Source organism: Prionailurus bengalensis, chromosome C2 (genome assembly GCF_016509475.1).
Source record: "Prionailurus bengalensis isolate Pbe53 chromosome C2, Fcat_Pben_1.1_paternal_pri, whole genome shotgun sequence".
In the NCBI taxonomy this organism is placed as follows: Eukaryota; Metazoa; Chordata; class Mammalia; order Carnivora; family Felidae; genus Prionailurus; species Prionailurus bengalensis.
This window is the reverse complement of record NC_057350.1, coordinates 55,887,270-55,908,460: the sequence shown is the minus strand read 5'-3', so window position 1 is coordinate 55,908,460 and position 21,191 is coordinate 55,887,270. Positions and strand designations below refer to the sequence as shown.

At 35.7% G+C, this 21,191-nt stretch overlaps 1 protein-coding gene across 8 annotated transcripts in view; it reads right to left on the bottom strand.

Moving 5' to 3' along the window:
* Positions 1 to 370: 370 nt before the first annotated feature.
* The window catches only part of DZIP3 (DAZ interacting zinc finger protein 3), a 99,088-nt gene continuing 78,267 nt past the window's right edge, over positions 371 to 21,191 (bottom strand). For all 8 annotated transcript variants that reach the window (XM_043594077.1, XM_043594082.1, XM_043594076.1 and 5 more), the window contains 10 exons: positions 19,308 to 19,404; positions 17,693 to 17,796; positions 16,062 to 16,149; positions 14,525 to 14,626; positions 10,552 to 10,677; positions 7,559 to 7,701; positions 5,910 to 6,030; positions 5,055 to 5,198; positions 4,865 to 4,966; positions 371 to 3,043 (listed from right to left, as the gene is read on the bottom strand). In XM_043594077.1, the coding sequence (XP_043450012.1) occupies positions 2,933 to 3,043; positions 4,865 to 4,966; positions 5,055 to 5,198; positions 5,910 to 6,030; positions 7,559 to 7,701; positions 10,552 to 10,677; positions 14,525 to 14,626; positions 16,062 to 16,149; positions 17,693 to 17,796; positions 19,308 to 19,404 (1,138 nt within the window). In that variant the 3' untranslated portion in view covers positions 371 to 2,932. The remainder of the gene's footprint in view (positions 3,044 to 4,864; positions 4,967 to 5,054; positions 5,199 to 5,909; positions 6,031 to 7,558; positions 7,702 to 10,551; positions 10,678 to 14,524; positions 14,627 to 16,061; positions 16,150 to 17,692; positions 17,797 to 19,307; positions 19,405 to 21,191) is intronic.

Genomic DNA, 21,191 nt, shown 5'->3' with positions numbered 1-21,191 from the left:
TTTGTTATTATTATCTGGCTATACACCAGCTATTCCTTAGCTACTAGAGTCCTAGAAGTCTTACCCAAGAGGCTATATGATAGAATATCCCAGGAACATTTTATAAGTATAGAGGATTCTTGTTAAATTTGAATCTGGTAAAAATAATAAACCTACCTTCCCTGAATTAACCATAAGATATAATTCATCATGATTGGGGCACTATTAATTATGTCAAAACAGTAGGAATTAATTAATTGGAACCATCCCGAGCAAACCAAGATACCTGAAGGAAAAATCAAACTAACTTTTTCTCACCATGTCCTACAACTATTATGTATTTTTATAAACTCAATACCATGTTCCTATTAAAAAAAAATTAGTAGGTTTGCCATTTGTTTCATTTTATTTTGATGAATATTATTTACAAAGAAGAAAAAACCACTTTTCTTGTTTGTACAAAGTCAATCCAAAGTGGAGATGTATTTGTGAAGTACTAAAAGAGAACACCAAGGGACAGAAGATCTGCATTCAAATTAAAATGTCATTTTGTAGCTATGACCTTGGATTATTTTTCTTACTTGGGCCTCAGTTTCATCGTATGTAAAATAAGGAATATCCACTAAACAACCACTTTAGAATTATCAGTGGATCAAATGAGGTAACAAGCATTTTGAAAGTATCTCAAAATAGCTGGAAAATGTTATAATTATAGACAAAATAAATTTGAAGGGAAACATTACAAGACATATCTTCTGACAGCAGCTGTAATGATATTACTAGATGTTTACAGATTGGTTTTGATGTAAATGTTGCCACTTCCCTCATTGTATTCCCCCAGAAGGATGGGATTCTAGATCTCTCAGGAGCCACAGGATTGACAGTGAGTATTGTTTAAGATAGAAAGTCCCTGACAGTTGTCTTCATTGTTAGATTATACTTATCAAAAAGAAAAAAATACCATTACCTTCAGCACCTGTAGAATTGGACATGACTTTCAAAAGTACAATCCTACTACATTCTCACTACATAACAGCTACTGTGGTGAGTTCTCTGGTCCCATCCTTAGACTCAAGGATGGCCGAGTCAGCACCAAGAAATTCTTACAGACTGAATGCCTGTGACCAAGTGCCAGCACCTTCAAGAATTAGGACTGGCCCAGATGCTAATTATCCATATGATCTTAGGCAAGAAGTACTTATAAAATGAGGTGATAGAGGATCATTCTGACATTCTATAAGTCTTAATGACTACCATCTTGGGTATTTTCCTATTCTTTGTCATAACAGAAAAAAAATCACAGTTAAGCAGATATAGATGTTTTAAATAGATTTAAAACAGTTTCAGGATACATTGGAACTGATTAAAAGATAAAATCTTTTCCACATGAAGTGAAATCGTAGTTGTAAACAAACTAAGAAACATTTGTTTTACAAGATAATTTGCCATATGACCTCAAGGTATTAGACAATTTTTAAAGGCCTTATAATTTCTGAATTTTTCAATTGAGAGGTTCTTGGCATTTTAAGTGTCTAGAAGACTGCCTTCATTTTTGGATATTTTCTTCTACATTTTCCAGTCTATTATCATTACAGAAGAAAACATTTAGCATACAATTACAGAAATAGATAATTAAACAGATTTAAAGTAACTTCAAGATACATTTACACTGAAATATACAGAGAAAATAGTTGAGTCAAAACACGCATTCACAACCTCAATTTCATTAACTTATGGAAACTATTTAAATATGAACCGGGTAACATCTTACATGGTAACTGAATTCTTTAGATTTAACTAGAGACATGTATAACACTTACAACATTTACACAATACTATTTTCAAAATAGGGTTTTGACCTCTAAGAATAAAAGTTCTTAGTGACAAACTTTAGGCAGCAGCTTAGCCCAGTGGGATATTAACTTTGTTCTAAGAAGCAGCTACATATAAACAGTCCCTCATACCCTGCAGCAAGACAAAAGCGATATTAAGAAACTTTTAAGGCAGAAAAAAAGAATCCTACAAGTGTAAGGTCCAATGACAATGTTTACAAATGAACATAAGATCTCAATTATTAACTGAGCAAGTGACTTAATTTACACATTAACTCCTTTCCTGTTTCAGATTCTGGGAATATTTATGCTTACCCTATTGTGCAAGGCATTGAGAACACAGAGGAGGATCGGACATGGTTTCAGTGGTGGGCTGGTATACGTTTAACAAACCCCTTCTTGGGAAGAGAATCCTTTACTTATAATATTTATGGATCCCTATGGTATAAATACTCCTATGTCCCATTTCAAGCTACCAACAATTTGGTAACTGGCTCACAAAATTCCTAACAATTCAACAGTCATCTCTTACAAACTATTATTAGCTAAGCTCCAATACACTACTGTATGGTCCCCACCCTCAAGTAGCTCGTAATCTCTTTGTGGGTACACACTTAAGAGGCTAGACAAGAACAGGGAAGATAGGGATAAAATTTAAATAATTCAGTTACAGAATTTGTAAGCAGTTTTAAAACTCAAAAGGAACAAAATCTGTGTAATTTTTGTACTTGTTTTCTATTCCACTTTTCCTTTTAATTTCAGAAAATTAAAATGCAGCATGTTTTCAGTAAAGGGTAAGTGGAATAAGAAGGAAAAAGACAAGAAAAAACATCCCAAGATTTATGTTAACAGTGATGTTTCCATCAGAAGAAAATGCTTACTAAGATAAGGGCAAATATAATATAACTTTTAAAATTTAAGCCCTTTCAGTTCAGTTCCAAGTCCTGAAGATTTATCCTGTCCTCTTTGGCTGCAGCTTTGATGAGATTAGTATCATGCAAAAGAAGCTAGCTAAAGAACACACTTCTTCATACCACTCACACTATCAGCTCATAATAAAAGGCAAAACTAAATTCTGGAATATGATAACTGAACTTCTTTTGCATAGTCACCTTCTTGGATCAGATCTTGGGTAAGTGCCGGCTGGGGTGACCAGGAAATTCTTCTGGTAACAAAACATGGAGTCTACAGGTTGGGCACGTCCCCTGTTGCATCAGCCAAGGTCTAATGCACTAAGGAGCAAAAATATTCATGTCAGACTCTCAGAGTTAGACTAACAGAGGTAACTGCTACACTATATAATCAGTTACCAGCCAACATGTCTTCTGGTGGATCTTAAAACCTTATCTAGTAGATTGCCAAGCCAATTGCTGCAATAATGGCACCTTCTCTGATTCACTAAGCAATATAGCTGGTAATAGCAGAACACCTTTCAGCCAGTTTATTCTATTAGGATCCTTTCTCCAAACCCAATTTTCAGGATGAGTACCAATTCTTCCTAACAAAGACGTTGAGGAAACCTGCAACATATTTTTCCTCTAGTTAATTATATATTGTTCTCATTTATAATCCAGAAAAAAATACAAAAGTGACTAATACCCTGTACCAAGTGCTAATGGTGTTTTGAATTTAAAATCCCTAGATGATGGATATACTTTTCAGATGTCTTTTTGGTGAAAATGGAAGTATTCTTTAGCTATGAACTATCTATTAAGTCATTCGCTTGAGTAAAAACTCTCCAAAAACAAATCAATTTTACCTGTATAAATAATGAGAGCCAGGTCAGATGAGAGAAGATTAAGAATAGGAACTATACCATTTGCAACTACGTGGATGGAACTGGAGGGTTTTATGCTCAGTGAAATTAGAGAAAGACAAATATCATATGACTTTGCTCATATGAGGACTTTAAGACACAGAACAGATGAACATAAGGGAAGGGAAGCAAAAATAATATAAAAACAGGGAGGGGGACAAAACATAAGAGACTCTTAAATGTGGAAAACAAACAGAGGGTTACTGGAGGGGTTGTGGAGGGGGGATGGGCTAAATGTGTAAGGGGCATTAAGGAATCTACCCCTGAAATCATTGTTGCACCATATGCTAACTAACTTGGATATAAATTAAAAACAAACAGAAAAAAGAATAGGCACTATATATTAGGCTCACTAATTGTAATAACCCTAGAAAAGTAACCTCAGTGGGTCACCTGCTTTCTATTCTACAGGCAATGGCAAAGAATAAGAAGTTTCATTAAACATTTATTTTCTAAATGGAAGCTTCAAATGGCTAAGTATCTTTCCTGGTCTTTTGGGAGTAGCCATTCTGTGTCTACTTCTTCATATCAGAGTAGATATAAACTATGTGTCACGTTATACATATATGGCTTGAATGAGCCGGCTACTTACTGTTCACTTCCCTGAGAAGTGTATGTAAGATTATCTTTTCCTGGGTCAAATTACATCTTTGCACCATTAGACTTGGATCATAAATTGTATATCAATAGCATTTGCACAGCAACACCAGAAATTAATCTATACAAATGCCAAGAATCAACAAAAGATATGCCAGTCTCAGATTTTTCTAATATCAAAACTGAAACTTGAGCACCTAAAAAGCAAATACAAGGCCCAGAAAGACTGTTAAGGTGAGTCTTTTGCTTTCTAAGGGAACGGGTCATCAGTAAATGGGAACAAAGGACACTATATGTTATTTATAGCAAATTGAGATGAAGTGACACAGTTGCTGTGTCAATCAACATTCCCTCCAGTTCTATTTGAAACTACTCTGTATTATTTAAATTTCATCACTGTCTCTCTTTTCGTGTAAGGTATGTAGAGATCTGAGAAAGCACGGTGCAAAGTGGGGCTAAGTATGGGGAAAACAGGCATCAATGTTTCTGTGTGGTTCTCCAAAGCCTGGAGTTCTTTCCCATGGAATTCGTAACACAGCTATAGCCATGATACATATAAATGACTTCAAGTAAGGCAGTATGAATCTTGCTTAGTTGATTAAATGGCAAAATATTTAAAAAGATAAGTTTAAAGGGTTACCTGAGAATGGAATTTGTGAGCACAAGGCAAAACTGAGAGGTTTTCTGGAGAGAGATTCTCATGACAAATCACACAAGGCTCCTCTTCTTCCTCCTCTTCATCCTAGGGAAAATACACACAGAAGGCCCAATTCAGCTCCTTTCTTTCTCCCAAATTTAAATGTATTTAGAATCAACAGTCTCATTCTCACCAAATTATTGTCTCCTTCCCATGTGGCAGGCCCTTGTGAACTAAGGGGCCTCCAGGCTGGTTTGGGGGGCTGGGCAGCATTAGACTGTGGAGGAGTGTGGCTGGGTGAAACACAGTTACCATTTGGCACAGATTTTCCTTGACTCTGAAAATAAGAATATTATACTTACTTTTTTTTTTTTTCAGAAGTGTTCAAAAACAGGAAGAATTGGTAGGATAGCATAGAAAATAGGGTACAGTGAGAATTAGCAAAAGGATAAAGGTCAATTAGATTTGTGAAAAATCCTGAAATAAAACATTAGTAATATTACTTGTATACTCAAAGCCAAGTTAAAAACAACTCTATATGCCCTTTTAATTAAAACAAGTCTTTACAAAAATTAGAAATAATGTCTTCCTTTAGAGTCAAAGTAACCTAGAATCAATTCCAAGAGGATCATTTTTATTCGAGAATGATCAGGTAGTATTTCAAAAAGACTTACTATACCATTTAAGTTGAAGTTCAATTTTTTTTTTTTTTTTTTTAATTTTTTTTTCAACGTTTTTATTTATTTTTGGGACAGAGAGAGACAGAGCATGAATGGGGGAGGGGCAGAGAGAGAGGGAGACACAGAATCGGAAACAGGCTCCAGGCTCTGAGCCATCAGCCCAGAGCCCGACGCGGGGCTCGAACTCACACACCGCGAGATCGTGACCTGGCTGAAGTCGGACGCCCAACCGACTGCGCCACCCAGGCGCCCCTGAAGTTCAATTTTTAATAGATGTTTAATGTGATTACAAGTTATTGGAACAGACATGAAGATAATTAAGACTGCTAACTACCTGATACAGGTTTGTTTTTGTTTTTGTTTTTTACCTGTGATCTCTTGGGGTCAATAAATTGGGAAATCTTGTATACAATTTCATCAAATGTCAGTCCAGATAAGGATTTCCCATGAATGTCCTTCAATTTCCGTAAGAAATCCGTAAGCTCCTTTCTGGAAGAGGTCAAATAAAGAGCAGTGGTGATTTTTCCTACTGCCTTGAGGGCATGCCCTCTATACAAGTTACAAAATCCTATCGTATGATGGGTATGTAGAATAGAGATGTGGCCCTTTAGGTCTCTGATCTAAAGTCTACCTAAATTTATCTTAAACCAAAATGAAAACTCAAGTTTATTCAATATTTATTCTTTCCAAAAAAGAACTTTAACCGTTTTTGAAAACTTACTGTATGAAAATTGAGGTTGTTATCTACATACTTATGTACTAAGCTCTTTATATCATGTCTCTAACTGCTCTTACTCAGGACTAAAGTACTCCTTTTAACTTGGGTTACTATAGGTCTCTTTTCTGTGTTAATATTTAATCTTTGTTTTGTTTCTGAGTTTTACAAAATTAAAACTGAACAGAGAAGCTAGAAGACACATTAAAATAATGTAGGTTTCTTTATCACACAATCAATACATTCCTTTTCAAATCCCATATTTCGTTGACTCCAAGTCTGTATACATTTTTGGTAGGATAGAATAGGATGAAATATTTTCTTTCCCAAATGAAGTGTCAGGTCATCAGCCTGGTAAACTACCTTGGATTACTATTCATTTTATACATTTTATATGTACATATACTTATAACTGTATTACAGTTCTATTTTCATTGTTCACTATATTTAGAAAACCATAATCCTGAAACATAACAATATGTTCATTAAATAAAAGTGTTAGCCTTCAAATGAAAATACTGGTTAAAAACTAGAATTATTTCCTTAAATACAAAAGGATAAAAAACTTCATTTCTGGAGAAGAAAAATATCTTTCTGCTAAAGTCAGAACTGTGAAAACCACAGCAAAATAATTATTTCTTGCATTTAACTGTGTTCCCTAACAAAAACTAAGAGCCCTAAATAAAATTAAGGAAATAGGAAAGTAAAACCTGATGTTTGGGCTTATATATATATATAGCATACAATCAAAATTCATTTTGGAAAGAGGTTATTAATTATTGTAACTGGTGGCATTAAAATTGGATAGGCTTATGACTAGTTATACTTCTTAGTAAATGAGCAAACCTAAATTTAAAAATCTATTCTGTCATAATTTTTTTTTTTTAATTTTTTTTCAACGTTTTTTATTTTATTTTTGGGACAGAGAGAGACAGAGCATGAACGGGGGAGGGGCAGAGAGAGAGGGAGACACAGAATCGGAAACAGGCTCCAGGCTCCGAGCCATCAGCCCAGAGCCTGATGCGGGGCTCGAACTCACGGACCGCGAGATCGTGACCTGGCTGAAGTCGGACGCTTAACCGACTGCGCCACCCAGGCGCCCCTATTCTGTCATAATTTAAGACTAATATATTTAGTGAAGAGGCTTAGCATTTATATTGAACACTATCCCTTTAAATTTCATTTTCCTTACCAAGGCAATGGAAAGGAAATATATTTGTGTGTATGTTTCATTCCCCTAATTATGGTGGTGGAAAACGTAGAGTATGATCTGTACTCACAACTAAATAAAAATTAAGGTACCTGGTTTGTTGTGGAAAAGCAGTTTTCAGCCTGTCTATAATCCTCTCCCAATTCATCATGGGGGGGTCACTTCCCAGACCTGCACTGGGAGGAGGCCCAGTGTCTCCCACAGGCGCCGGTACAGTCCAGGCTATACCAGTCATCTGAAAGGAACACAGAGTTATAACCCATCAGCTTCAGTTATTAGGAAGTAACATTCCATGACAACATGGTATTTCCATACCTCAGAAAATGGGTAGAATGAAGAGGAAGAATATCGACCTATACATTCCCTTTTTAGAATTTTTTAAAACATTTAACTAGCACAATAATACTTCTTGCTTTTAATTACCCTTATTTTGAAAAGGAGACATGTGAGTCTCTGTAATTGAAGAAATTACAGAAATACAGAGTATTTACTGCTGTATTTTAGAATAGTAAAGAAACAACTAGTGTGCTAAGAGGGGAATGAGTGAATTATAGCATATTTAATCAGGTCCTTAGAAACATATCTATATATCTGAGAGGAAGACATGCCCATGAAAGGTTTTTGTTTCATTTGGTTTTGGTTTTTTTGAGAGAGAAGGGGAACATGCACATGCATGCATGAGGAGGGGAGAGGAAGAGGGAGAGAGAGAGAATCCTAAGCAGACTCCATGCCCAGTGCAGAGTCTGATGCAGGGCTCGATCTCACAATTGTGAGATCATGACCCGAGCCGAAATCAAGAGTCGGACACTTAACCAACTAAGCCACCCAAGTGCCCCATTATGTTTCATTTTTTTTAAAAGTCTGTGGTATAGTATTTATGGTAGGGCTCATTTTTATATTAAATTAAAAAAATACATATGCATAGAAAAGGTCTCAAGTTATAAACTACCTGTAAACTGATTATTTCCTAGGATTTAACTGCAAAATAATTTTACTTTATACTTTGTATATTTCTGTTATTTGCTTTTTTATGATTAAAAAAATTTTTTTTTAATTTACATCCCAATTAGTTAGCATATAGTGCAACAATGATTTCAGGAGTAGATTCCTTAGTGCCCCTTACCCATTTAGCCCATCCCCCCTCCCACACCCCCAGCAGTAACCCTCTGTTTGTTCTCCATATTTATGAGTCTCTTATGCTTTGTCCCTCCCTGCTTTTATATTCTTTTTGTTCCCTTATGTTCATCTGTTTTGTCTCTTAAAGTCCTCATATGAGTGAAGTCATATGATATTTGTCTTTCTCTGACTAATTTCACTGAGCATAATACCCTCCAGTTCCATCCACATAGTTGCAAATGGTAAGATTTCATTCTTTTTGATTGCTGAGTAATACTCCATTGTGTGTGTGTATACACACACACCCACACACCCCACATCTTCTTTATCCATTCATTCATCGATGGACATTTGGGCTCTTTCCATACTTTGTCTATTGTTGATAGTGCTGCTATAAACATGGGGGTGCATGTGTCCCTTCAAAACAGCACACCTGTATCCCGTGGATAAATGCCTAGTAGTGCAATTGCTCGGTCGTAGGGTAGTTCTATTTTTAGTTTTTTGAGGAACCTCCACACTATTTTCCAGAGTGGCTGCATTAGCTTGCATTTCCATTTTTTATGATTTTTCTAATTATAAAAGTAGTTTATGCTATCGTTGAATTTTCAAAGAAATAAAGATGAGACTACTACTAGCATGTCTGCCCCATGTCTCATGAATGTTACAGACAAAGGTGGTATGCAAGTTGTAGTGACACCTCTGAGCCATGAAACCATTAGTTTTGCCATATGTTATGGCATTTCTTCTTAGAAACTTTAAGACTCTAATTAATATCAGGAAGTGAACACTTTTAGCTGATTACTAGGATAATTATAAACATGACAACTTTTACCTAAGGCTTTACAGGTTATTTTCAAATATAAGATTACTCATGAAAGTTGAGCAATTACTAACAGCTACTGAAGTAACTCCTACAAAGCCTACTTAGAGGAGAAAATTGCCCAGACATCTGGGTTTGCCTTAGTATCAACCTTTTCCCCAGGAATCAGAAAATAATCTTATTAGGTTGAGGTACTTCACAAAGTTTTCAATAAGGGTGTGTGTGTGTGTGTGTCTGTGTGTGTGCATGTATACACACACAAAACTATCTTTAATATAATGGTGGGGGAGCAAACCACATGAACAACACTGTGATATCATGGGGAATAAAGAGATGTGGTACTCAGTTAACATGTTAAGGTCTATGTACATATTTATTAGCAGAGTCAGCCTCTACAAAAATAAGAGTCCATGTGACTATATATTTCAAAGGGAGACTATTTATAGGTATAAAAAACTGATAAGAATGCGCTTATGGAAAGTCAAGATTAGAGAATTTTCCTTAGTTAACATCAATCTTCTGGGACAAGATTTTTTTTTATTAAAAAACATTTACCTTTGCCAATATTACAACTAATAATCCTGGTCATTTAAATTTTCTCTATTGCCTCTTCAGGTTTGGATAAGGCTTATCTGGCTAGTTGTAGCTAGGAGGACGATTCATCACTTTATAGTATATTCCAAGGTGATGCAAATTATATTCTGTTTGTGTGCTACTATACATATGTGTGTATGTTTGTGTAAATAAAGTTTTTCTTTAGCTTTGTGACATAACTTTGTTATGAATTGGCTTCTTTGCTTTCTAATTACCCATCAAACATGCTAAATGTAAATTATCTATTAAAAATATTAATCTACCCTATATTGTTGCCTATTATAGAAGCAAAACCTTAAAATCCTATAAGGACTGTCTACTATAAAAAGGTATTTATCTTTGTCTACAGAAGCTAAGCCAGTATCAGCTAACAAAATAATATATGGAATGCTCTTAGCACAGCACTTCAAATGGAACTACTCATTCACCTGTCATTCAGTTATCCTCCCCTCCACTACTACCACCACCATCACCACCTATCAAATAAACAGAACACATTCATTCACGAAGTCTACTGTGGTGATAAAAACTATTCCACCAAAAAGGGATCTGTACCAGCGGGGCTCTAGGTTGGCCAGGTGCAGAGATGACTCCAGAGCAAACAGCAGGCATCTGAGGAACAGTGAGTATGGGTCTAAAGAAAGATTCTTTCATAAGAGGTCTTCCCAAGAACTGCTGCATCTAAAATAGAAAAGGTTAAAAAAAACCAAAAACCCAATACATTTATATATTAAATAGGCAATGATCTAAATTCATAGAGCAATGTTTGGGGGAAAACAATTTGAAATCTAGATACAAAGCACTAGCATTAGAATTGGTGTTGTCATAACAGTTAAATGTACGCATTTTTGGAAAAGCGAAGGGTAGTGAATATACAAAAGAGCAGAGAGAGAAGAGAAGTGAGTTCTAGTCTCTCTTTCTACCTGGCTTGGTAACCAGGGATGCCAAGTTACTAATCTATAAAGCAGAGGGTTATTAGGTTAAGTGATTTTTAAAGTTCCCTCCCAACTATAATAATATAGGACTATGCTAAGAGGCTCCTCAATGAGTACTGTCCACATTGATGAATAATACTGATACTCAGAAATTATAAAGAACCAAAGCTGACTATAGAAAATATTACTTTCCTTGGTTACACATTGGAGGGAACTTGTATCACCTGATGGATTTTGACTTTATGGTTAGCTCCAATGAGAGCAGAAAGCTGAAGTGCAGTAGGCCTGGGGCATAAACCCCCTTACAATGACTTGTAGACATGCTTATAGGTGTTACTGCACCTTCCAGGGGGCTGTGGAAAGCTAGCCCTTCTTAGCATCTAGCAATGGGATGGATACCTTACTGACTAGACTACAGAAGAGGACAGATTAAGTTTCTACTATGTGCCAAGTCTAGCACTGGCATAAACAGAAATTCAAATATTTTTTGAATTGGAAAAAAAATGAACATCAACACAGATCATAGGTTAATAGGGAACAATAAAATGAATACATGAGGTTGACACCGGATTCTTATTTAATAGCACTAAAGGAAAGACATTGTGGATATCATTGTAAGTACTCTTGCTAAAAATACTGAACCTGATTCTAAGCAACTGTCTAGATCTAATCAACAGTTTATAGAAAATAGAACATGTACAATGACATCACAAGGATGCAATCAATTAAATTAATAATGTGGGAATCTGAACTTCTTTAACAAATAAATGACATGAGTAAAAGAGAGGGGGTCGGGTAGCTGCTAGAGATTTAAAGAACAATGAGCCACATGCGAAGTTAAAACTTTATTTGAATTGTTTTTAAAAATAAATTATTAAAAGAGTAATTATAATCAAATTGGAAATATTGCAAACTCGGTAAGAAAAAGGCATTTTTTTTTTTCCAACGTTTATTTATTTTTGGGACAGAGAGAGACAGAGCATGAACGGGGGAGGGGCAGAGAGAGGGAGACACAGAATCGGAAACAGGCTCCAGGTTCTGAGCCATCAGCCCAGAGCCTGACGCGGGGCTCGAACTCACCGACCGCGAGATGGTGACCTGGCTGAAGTCGGACGCATAACCGACTGCGCCACCCAGGTGCCCCGAAAAAGGCATTTTTAAGGCAAATGGGAAATATAAATTTTAACTGGATTTTAGATATTAAAATTTTTAGTTTTCTTAGGTAAAAAAATGGTGATACCATTATATCTAATAATAATATCTAATGGATATTAGATATTAAATTTTTTAATTTTCTTAGGTAAAAAAAAATGGTGTTATCATTATATCCAATAATAATAATATCCTCATCTTTTAGGATGAACTATACATGGATGAGATTATATGATATGTACTTTAAAATATCCCAGTAGGAAGAAGAGGATGACATGAAACAAGATTAACAAAATGTTGGCTCTCTTAGTTCACAGAGGTTTGTTATACTATTCTATTTTTGTGTTTCAATTTTCATAATGTAAAGTTTTTAAAGAATGAATGGATGGTGGGTATGAGTCAGTATTCCTGCTCTCTTTGCAGACAGCCACTACCTAATACTACTTGGGAGAATTAGATAGCCAGGGTACAAAACCCAAGATATAATAAAAACATATAAAAAATACTGGGTTAAACTGGGAAGAGTACCCCTTATTTCAGATTTCTCAGGTTAGACTACTATACATCTAAAGCCTGTTGACTATTCTTTATAATACTAGGATCTCAGAGATAGATGAACTCTTTTTCTGTATGTATGTATGTATGTATGTATGTATATATGTATGTATGTATGTATATTTCAAGTTTTTATTTAAATTCTAGTTAACATATAGTGTGATATTAGTTTAAGGAATATAATCTAGTGATTCATCACTTACATACATACCCATAGATGTATTTCAGTAACCAGGTCATCTAGTATAATTTCCTGGTGTTATACATGGAAAAAACAAAGTCCAGCATAGCTGATTTTTCCAAGAATAACATAGTTATTCAGAGAGTTAGGACTTAAACCCAGATCTCTAGTATGTTTCCATTGAATAATCTTAACTTACGGCAAATAGCATCGTTACATTTCTAGCATTTGCACTCTCAAACTGTTCCACTAATGTTTAGTGGTCGCTGATGCTTGCACTTGAACACAACTGTTAGTTTTGATCAAACACAGCGGTGATGCTAGTTAGGAAGCACAAAAGATACACATGTACCTCTCAGATGTTAGCAGAAGGACGCACAGAGCTTAACTGCCAGTGGGGTTTTGCCCTTGACTAAACCTGGGTTAAGCCCCATCAAACATAAGAAAGCCTTCAAAGTGATGAGGATCTAGAGGTCAAAGTTTAACTACATATGTCAGCTATGGAGTTATCACTGGTATCAGACAGCTTGTGCTGATCTGGTTTCAAGAAACTTCAAAGAACAACTCTGTATGTGGCTTCGGAGTCTCTGGAGCCATTTTATATTTAGAGTTATCGGAGAGTTTAACTACAACCTATAGGTGGTAGTTTGAAAATGGGCAGAAAGCAGAGTTTCTAGAAATCATACAAGCATATGTGTTACTTCCTGTAGAACTACAAGGACTCTTTGGATTTCCCCATCATTTGCATATAATATTTCTTATCGAGGTAATTGAGTATGATGAAGTTCCAACCCTAGAATAATAATGTTCATAATGTAGTGCTCCTATAAAAACTGAACTAAAAATATAAAAGGCAATACTGCATTCTAAAGACCATGGTGTACACCATATAATGCTTTTAGCTTTGGATCCTGCTTTTGAAACACAGTGTAACTCCACACAATTCACATATTTTCAAGTTCTCTGATACACTCAACTAATTACAGAAATAACATTTTCAAAGTTCTACTACAAGCAGAAGTGCTGGGGTTGAAAGTGATTGGCCACTAAATATCTCACACCTTTCTCCTTTTCCTATTCCCAGATGTGTTTTGATAATAAAAATGATCACTTAATGGTTCTTTCCTGAAATGTCTTTTGAAAAGCTGTGTGAATTTATTGGGCTAAGGTACTATGTTTCCCAGAAGGATAATATAAATAGTCCAACAGAGAGATAGCTGATTGAGACTCACTGATTCCCAGCAATAAGCAAGAAAGGGGCATAAATGAAAGCTACTAAAGGTAGAATAGGGATAAAAGTTAAGGAACAGAATGTTCAAAGTAGAAGTGGAGGGGTGAAGTCTAAACTGCTAGGGTACTATACTGAGATGGTTTAGTCATCTAGGGGTAACCTGAGAGCATTGGGAATTCTGCCCATCCATCAGTTTTCTCTTACCTTACAGGTGAGATTGACAGGATGCATGAGAATATATTACCTCTTTAGCTACCAAATACATCACTAAAATCCAGTGATACACCTATGTATTGGCATGGCTAAGCCAGTCAACTAGTTATATCATCTGGAAATAATATAGCAGGAATAGACATAATTACAAACAATATGCACAGTATGTGCCTATTCTATTTTGAACACACATTAAACATATAGCCCTTAGCACTTCATCAAGATGAAGATGGCAATTTTTCAAAATGTCCTATTTCTTACCAGTATGTCAGGATTAGGTGGTGGTGGAGGAAGCTGGATTGGAGGTAGGGTGCTCAAGGCAAACCCTTGCTTCACCTTGTTAATTTGTTCATTGTACTGTGTCTAGTAGAACAAGAGAAACAATATTTTAGAGCAAAATAAACCTCAAAGAAATAGCATATGGGAATACTCGATGCAGTTTTGAATAATAAAACACACAACAGTGATTCTCAACCAATTATGTCAGAAATAACATAAAAACGATTTTTGACATAAAGTAATTCTATAACACACTATCCCCAAATGTACTGGCAAGATACAAAGACACATAATTCACAGATCCTATGATAATTCTTCAGTATTTCCATAATTTTCAGCCCCAAAATGGGAATCACTGATATAAAGTGAATAGTGTCTAAAGATTTAAGAAGCTGTAAGTAATATCGGGCTGATAAATATGGGAAAACAGTATTTGTAACGAAGAGTTGAGCTACTTGCAAATGTTCACTTTAAAAATTGGAGGGGAAATTTTATGGAATACTCATTAAATATCCACATTTTGTTTATCTCAGAGTTATACCTCTAGTTTTCTCTAGTATCATATATACCTTTGTTTTATCACATGGATTTTGCCAAAACTAAGACTCCAATCTCTGAAGCTTAACTACATACTCTCAAAAGTTTTTGGCATTGTTACTTCACAGTATTATTTTGTAAACAACCCACAGAGACTAGAAAAGAAATAAAACATTAGAAACTTCACACAGAAGACCTGTGCATGAAAGAAGACAAAGATGTAGCTGCTCTTGTGAGGCCAGTGAGTAAACCCAACAGAAATGCTAAGCATCACTGAAGACCTCATAACAAGAGTCTTGCAAAGAAACAGTCAAGACAGCCACCGGAAAAGCTGGACAAATAGGTAATGCTCTGAGGCAGTTGTCACAATTAAATGTCATTGTTTTACTAGCAGTGTTGTGAAATCACAAAACACTGAACATTATATATTTACCTGAAGATATAAATACAAAAATATCCTAAGGCCAAATGAAGAAATTATTAAATATTCAGTAGGTTATCTCTTTAGATTACGTTAAGCATAGTCCTAATTCTATTAAATAATGAATAAATATTTCACATTATGGAATAAGAACATAAAATCTAAGACTGAAAACCAAGACAGGTCTGCTTGATTGTCCTTTTAATAATATAAACACAGAATTACTCAGATCAAGTTATGACAATTATTTTTGATTACAGCATTATCAGCTTTGGAATTCTAGGAAAATTAGGTGTGAAGCACAATTTTTGAGTTCCTTTATTGTATGAAGGACTTGAAAGACCTGAAAACCCACATGTATTAGCCTACATTAGTCTGTCTACAATCAACTACATGAAAATATCGATGTCAAACCTTAAAAAGGCACAAATTGTAATAACTGAAAAAAAAACCATGTTCTTCCTTAAATTTCTCCAGTAATTGTTGTTAATGTTACATGTTTTCTTTATGTATATACCTCCTACAACATTCAATTTACTCTAAAGATACTTCAGCACTTACCCTGAGGAATGCAATCTTATTTCTAACATCTGTTACAATGGCATTCCAACTCTCTACTGCAGCCTTTAATTGAAGTGATTCCAGGTTACTGATGTAGGAAAGGAGACACAAGAGAAAGTTCTTTCTTTTTATATACCACATAGGTCTCTAAAAATTTCCATTATATTCTTTAGCATGTATGTAAATAATATAAAACAGCAACAAAATTACCTCCGACACCAACAATTACCTCAAATGGGCACAAAGTTGTATGGAAGGGTTTTGTTATTAAAAATAAAACAAAGACGGGGAATATATTTTCTTTTTCAAGAGCAAATACAACTTCTGCTTCCACAACACCAAGTGGTTTTCTATCATGGCAATATTTTTTAGGACATATGAAATCTTTACACAGGAATCCCTCTGTTGAAGTAAGGAAGCAGAGAAGGCCGAACAGGGAAATGCCCTAGCCATCAAAAGCAGGAGCATCCTTCCAGATGCTGATTCCTCTTGGAAGCAGGTTTTAGACTATCTTCACAGTAGCCCTGACATCCCAGGGCCATAGGTGGCCTATCAGCTCTTGTGCAAATTCCTAAAAGATACCCTTACGGGAGGGCAAATCAGAAAGAACTACCTCTTCTGCGAGGATGAATTAGACTGTTGCCTCGATGCAGTGCATAAACTACACAAACACAGCAGCTCTGCCAAACATGCCCACCAGATGACTTAAGTAGGAACACCTTTGAAGTGTGGAAGGTCTGCCATCTCTAGAAGAGATTTCATGAGGCCTTTCAAAAGGCTCTATTAAAATATCCCCACCCCAGTGTCACCCAGCACACCAGTTTTAAAAGAGCAGAATAAGTTATCACTGAGATCATCTTATACAAAGAGGCTTGATAATATTTTAGTTTATAGAGTGCCCCTTCTCCCTCTAGCAAGCAAAGATAGACTGATCACTTACAACAGTGCTTCCCGGACCTGAATGCACATCAGTATATCCTGGGAATCTTGCTAAACATCAGAGAGTCTGATTCTTTAGAATTGAAGAATAATGATGATCATTAAAATGATCATCATTAAAAAAATAATGATGCCTTGGTCCCAGAAATTCTAATTTAGTTAATTCTTTAAGCATGAAGGTATACTCCATAAAATTATAAATTTAAGGATAGTCTCATGCAACCTGCCCCAAATTTAAAAATCACTTATTATCACACAGCAAGAAATTGGCTTTAACTTAGGATTTCAGGTGTTAATACTGATCTTTCCCTCAATGTATTCCGAAAGTATTTAAAATCAAGCATTAGAAGAGAAATCTATTAGAAAAAAGGTTTTCCACTTAGAATCCACCCCGTTTTGTAAATATCTAGTCTGGATGCATGTTTCTGAGATTTTTCATCTACTTCACTTAAGGGGAAGGGAAAAATTTGTCTGCAGCTATTACTGTGCTCAGATTTCTCAGTGCTTCGGGAAAAGCAACCAAGCAAAAGTATCAAAGTGATTAAATGAATTTTGAGGTTTAAAAAAAATAAGGGTTTGTTTACTCCAAAGACTCTGGTGTCTTACATGTAAAACACAGATTATGTTTGACCTCAAAGCCTCTTGTTAGTATCTCTGAGATAAAGAAGCATTAAGGAAGAGTAAAATGTTACCTTGCTGCCATGTGAGTCACCCTGGCAAGCTGACTGAGGCATTCCTTTTCAGTCTGCTCTAGGTGGAGCAGACCAAAATCTCTACGACACTGTAAGAAGTACACCTACAGATTTTTGAGAGGAAGACAAAGAAGTTGAAGGTGTCCTTGTAAATGAACACGTTGTTTTCTAAATCATTTCTAGTAAAGGTGAAACTATTTCTCAATCTCTTCCAGCACCTGAGCTTCTTGACCATCCATAATACATTAGAAAAACTCTAATTCTGCAACTCTAACTTTTTTAGTCAATGGTTACTGAGTTGGTAACCATTCCAGAACATTAGTTTTTCAAGCTTGAACATACCCTGGTATCATCTGAGAAACTTAAAAAAAAAAAAAAAATGGTGCCTTGGTCCCAGAAATTCTAATTTAATTGATACCAGGTAGAGCCTGAGTGCTAGGATTTTTTAAAGTTCTCAGGTAACTCTACTATGCAGCAAAGTTTAAGAAAACTCAAAAGAATCCTGCTATTTGTTTTGTTTTGTTAATTGAGGAAGGGATCAGAAAATAATAAGACCACACAGGAGGAGCATGCAGTCCAAACGGACTTTGGGAGGTCCATGGGTCCAATGTCTCCCCCATAGCAGGAATTCCTTCTGCACCATTATTGTTGCATGGTTACTTGGCCTCTGTTTTTTCTCAGTAATCACTCAATATTCACTGAAAAGTAGATTATATTCTTGGATAGCATTAAGGGTTTATAAAATTAATCATGCAAGCAGAAAGAAACTTTCTGAGTAAAAGTAGTGAGAAACAAAATATACAAACTTGAGCTCTTAAAGTAATCTGAGGGTTTGGCTTTTCAGTTATAGCTAGCATTTTACTCTCCAGATTATTTTTGGTTCAGGTATCATTCCTTGATTGTTGACCTCCAGATTCCCAATTATTCTGCTAAAGAATAGAGCTCACCCATGACAGAGGTAGGAAGATATATAATCCTTTTAATGTTAGTGAACTCTCTAAAAATTTTTAGAGCGTTTGATATAAAACATTTTATATCAAGTTTGAATATCTATAAATAAAAATTACATCCATACAGATAATCAATCACATGTCTTTTAGAAGAGACCCTAGTTGTGGTGTTCTAAGTTAACTTAGAACAAACTGTGAGTGACATTCTGGGGGTCTAGAAGGTAAGTTGGTTTTTGAAATTGGGAGTGTATGATGTATATGTGTTTTGGGAAGATCTACATAGGAACTAACAAAGAAAGGAGATATTATCTCCAGCAGCAGTAAAATGGTATTCTTATAAACTTGGCTTAGTGACCTGGCTTCATGAGAATTTTCCCAAAATGTGTGTATTTCCTATATATACTGAAGCAGACCAATCTCCTGAAGTCATCTGGGGAGGAAAACAACATAAGATCATCAACAATGAAGTAATCATGTACAAAATTGCAATGAGTCAAAGAGCACAGAAGTTGGAGTTATGTTTTCTGGCTGGTCCTAAGATGACTTATTTGTTTATTCAGAAATAAGGTTTTTTTTTCAATTCTTTAGTATACTAGTAGACGAGGAAAACTTCCCTCCCCAACCCCATCTCTCTCTCTCTCCTTATTTATGTATTTATGTATTACCTCAGCTGTTAAAGCTCTGCTAGTTTCTGCATTCAGTTTGTTTAAGTATGTTTTAATTGTGCTTTCCAGATTATGCTTCTCCATTTCCCACTGAGATCTGAAATATATGACCATTAAAGAATTAACAACACTGCAGCAAGGATAGGCTTTTCTACCTTATTCAGGAGGGAGAAAGATACAAAACTATTCAATGAGTAAGAAATAATTTCTTGTAAAAGTTTACAGCATATAAAAGTAAGAGAAGAGGGGCGCCTCGGTGGCTCAGTGGTTAAGCGTCTGACTTCGGCTCAGGTCATGATCTCAAGGTTCGTGAGTTCGAGCCCTTCGGCTCAGGTCATGATCTCAAGGGTCGTGAGTTCAAGCCCTGTGTCGGGCTCTGCGCTGACCACTCAGAGCCTGGAGCCTGCCTCGGATTATGTGTCTTCCTCTCTCTCTGCCCCTCCCCTGCACATGCTCTGTGTCTCTCAATAATAAGTAAACGTTAAAAAAAAATTTTTTTTAAGGCAAGAGAAGACATTTACTTAACCCTTACTGTTATCCTTTACTATTAAGAGTGCAGAAGTTTTAAAGTTGTCAATATAGGGGCTATGATTTAAAACTTGGCTCTGAGAGGCACCTGAGTGGCTCAGTTGGTTAAGCATCCGACTTTGGCTCCGGTAATGATCTTGCGGTTAGTGGGTTTGAGCCCCGTTCATGCTATGTGCTGACAGTTCAAAGCCTGGAGCCTGTTTCGGATTCTGTGTCTCCCTCTCTCTCTCTCTGCTATTCCTCTTCTCTCTCTCTCTCTCTCTCTCTCTCTCTCAAAAATAAATAAACATTAAAAACTATTTTTTAATGATAAAAAAAATAAAACTTGGCTCTGAAATAAAGTTGTCTGACGATGAATCTGATTTCTGAAACTTAATAAATGTGAAACCTTGGGCAAGTTACTTAACTTCTCTATACCTCAGTTTCTTTGCATGTGAAAATGGAGAATACTGTAGTAATTACCTCAAAGACCTGTTGTGAAAATTCATTCAGATAACATACATAAAAATATTTTGTGTTTAATACACATTAAGTACTAAATAAATGTAAGCTATTATTATTTATAAATTTCACATAAAGTTTCTATAACCTTTCTGTATCCCCAAATAGCAACTACAAAAGGTTTTTATTATCCCTGCCATCACTGCATTAAAATATTGCACTGGTTGCCTCAGTGCTCACATTCAACACCTTAGAATGAAAACAAATCCTACAGCTTGAGAGGGAGAGAGGGAGATGATGAGGACATTACTTATGAAGGACATTATGGAGAAAGACTACCTATAAGGTTTGACTTTTTCCCATCCCATTTCAGATTCCTACACCTGAGCCCCAAATTCTAAAATTTTTGTTTAATGTTTATTTCTTTCTGAGAGAGAGAGAGAGATACAGAGCATGAGTGGGGGAGGGGCACAGAGAGAGGGAGACACAGAATCAGAAGCAGGCTCTAGGCTCTGAACTGTCAGCACAGATACCGACATGGGGCTCAAACTCACAAACCGTGAGATATGACCTGAGCCAAAGTCGGTCGCTCAACTGACTGAGCCACCCAGGCGCCCCACCTGAACCCCAAACTCTAGAGCACACAAACTAAATTATGACTTTAAAGGAAACAAATGGAAATATAATCTTGTAATAGGGATGTTTCCAAAGGCTATCCTCATTGTTTCATTATTAGAAACACTTGGATACTTGCATACTTAACAAACATTAATGAGAAGCTTGATAAAACAATATACTGTATTGTTAATACCACTAAGGCTACAGTGTTTTCAGGGAAAAAAAATATTCAAGGACATATATTAATTTAACCAAAAGGAATTATTATGCCATTGAATATTGTACAAAATTGCCTAC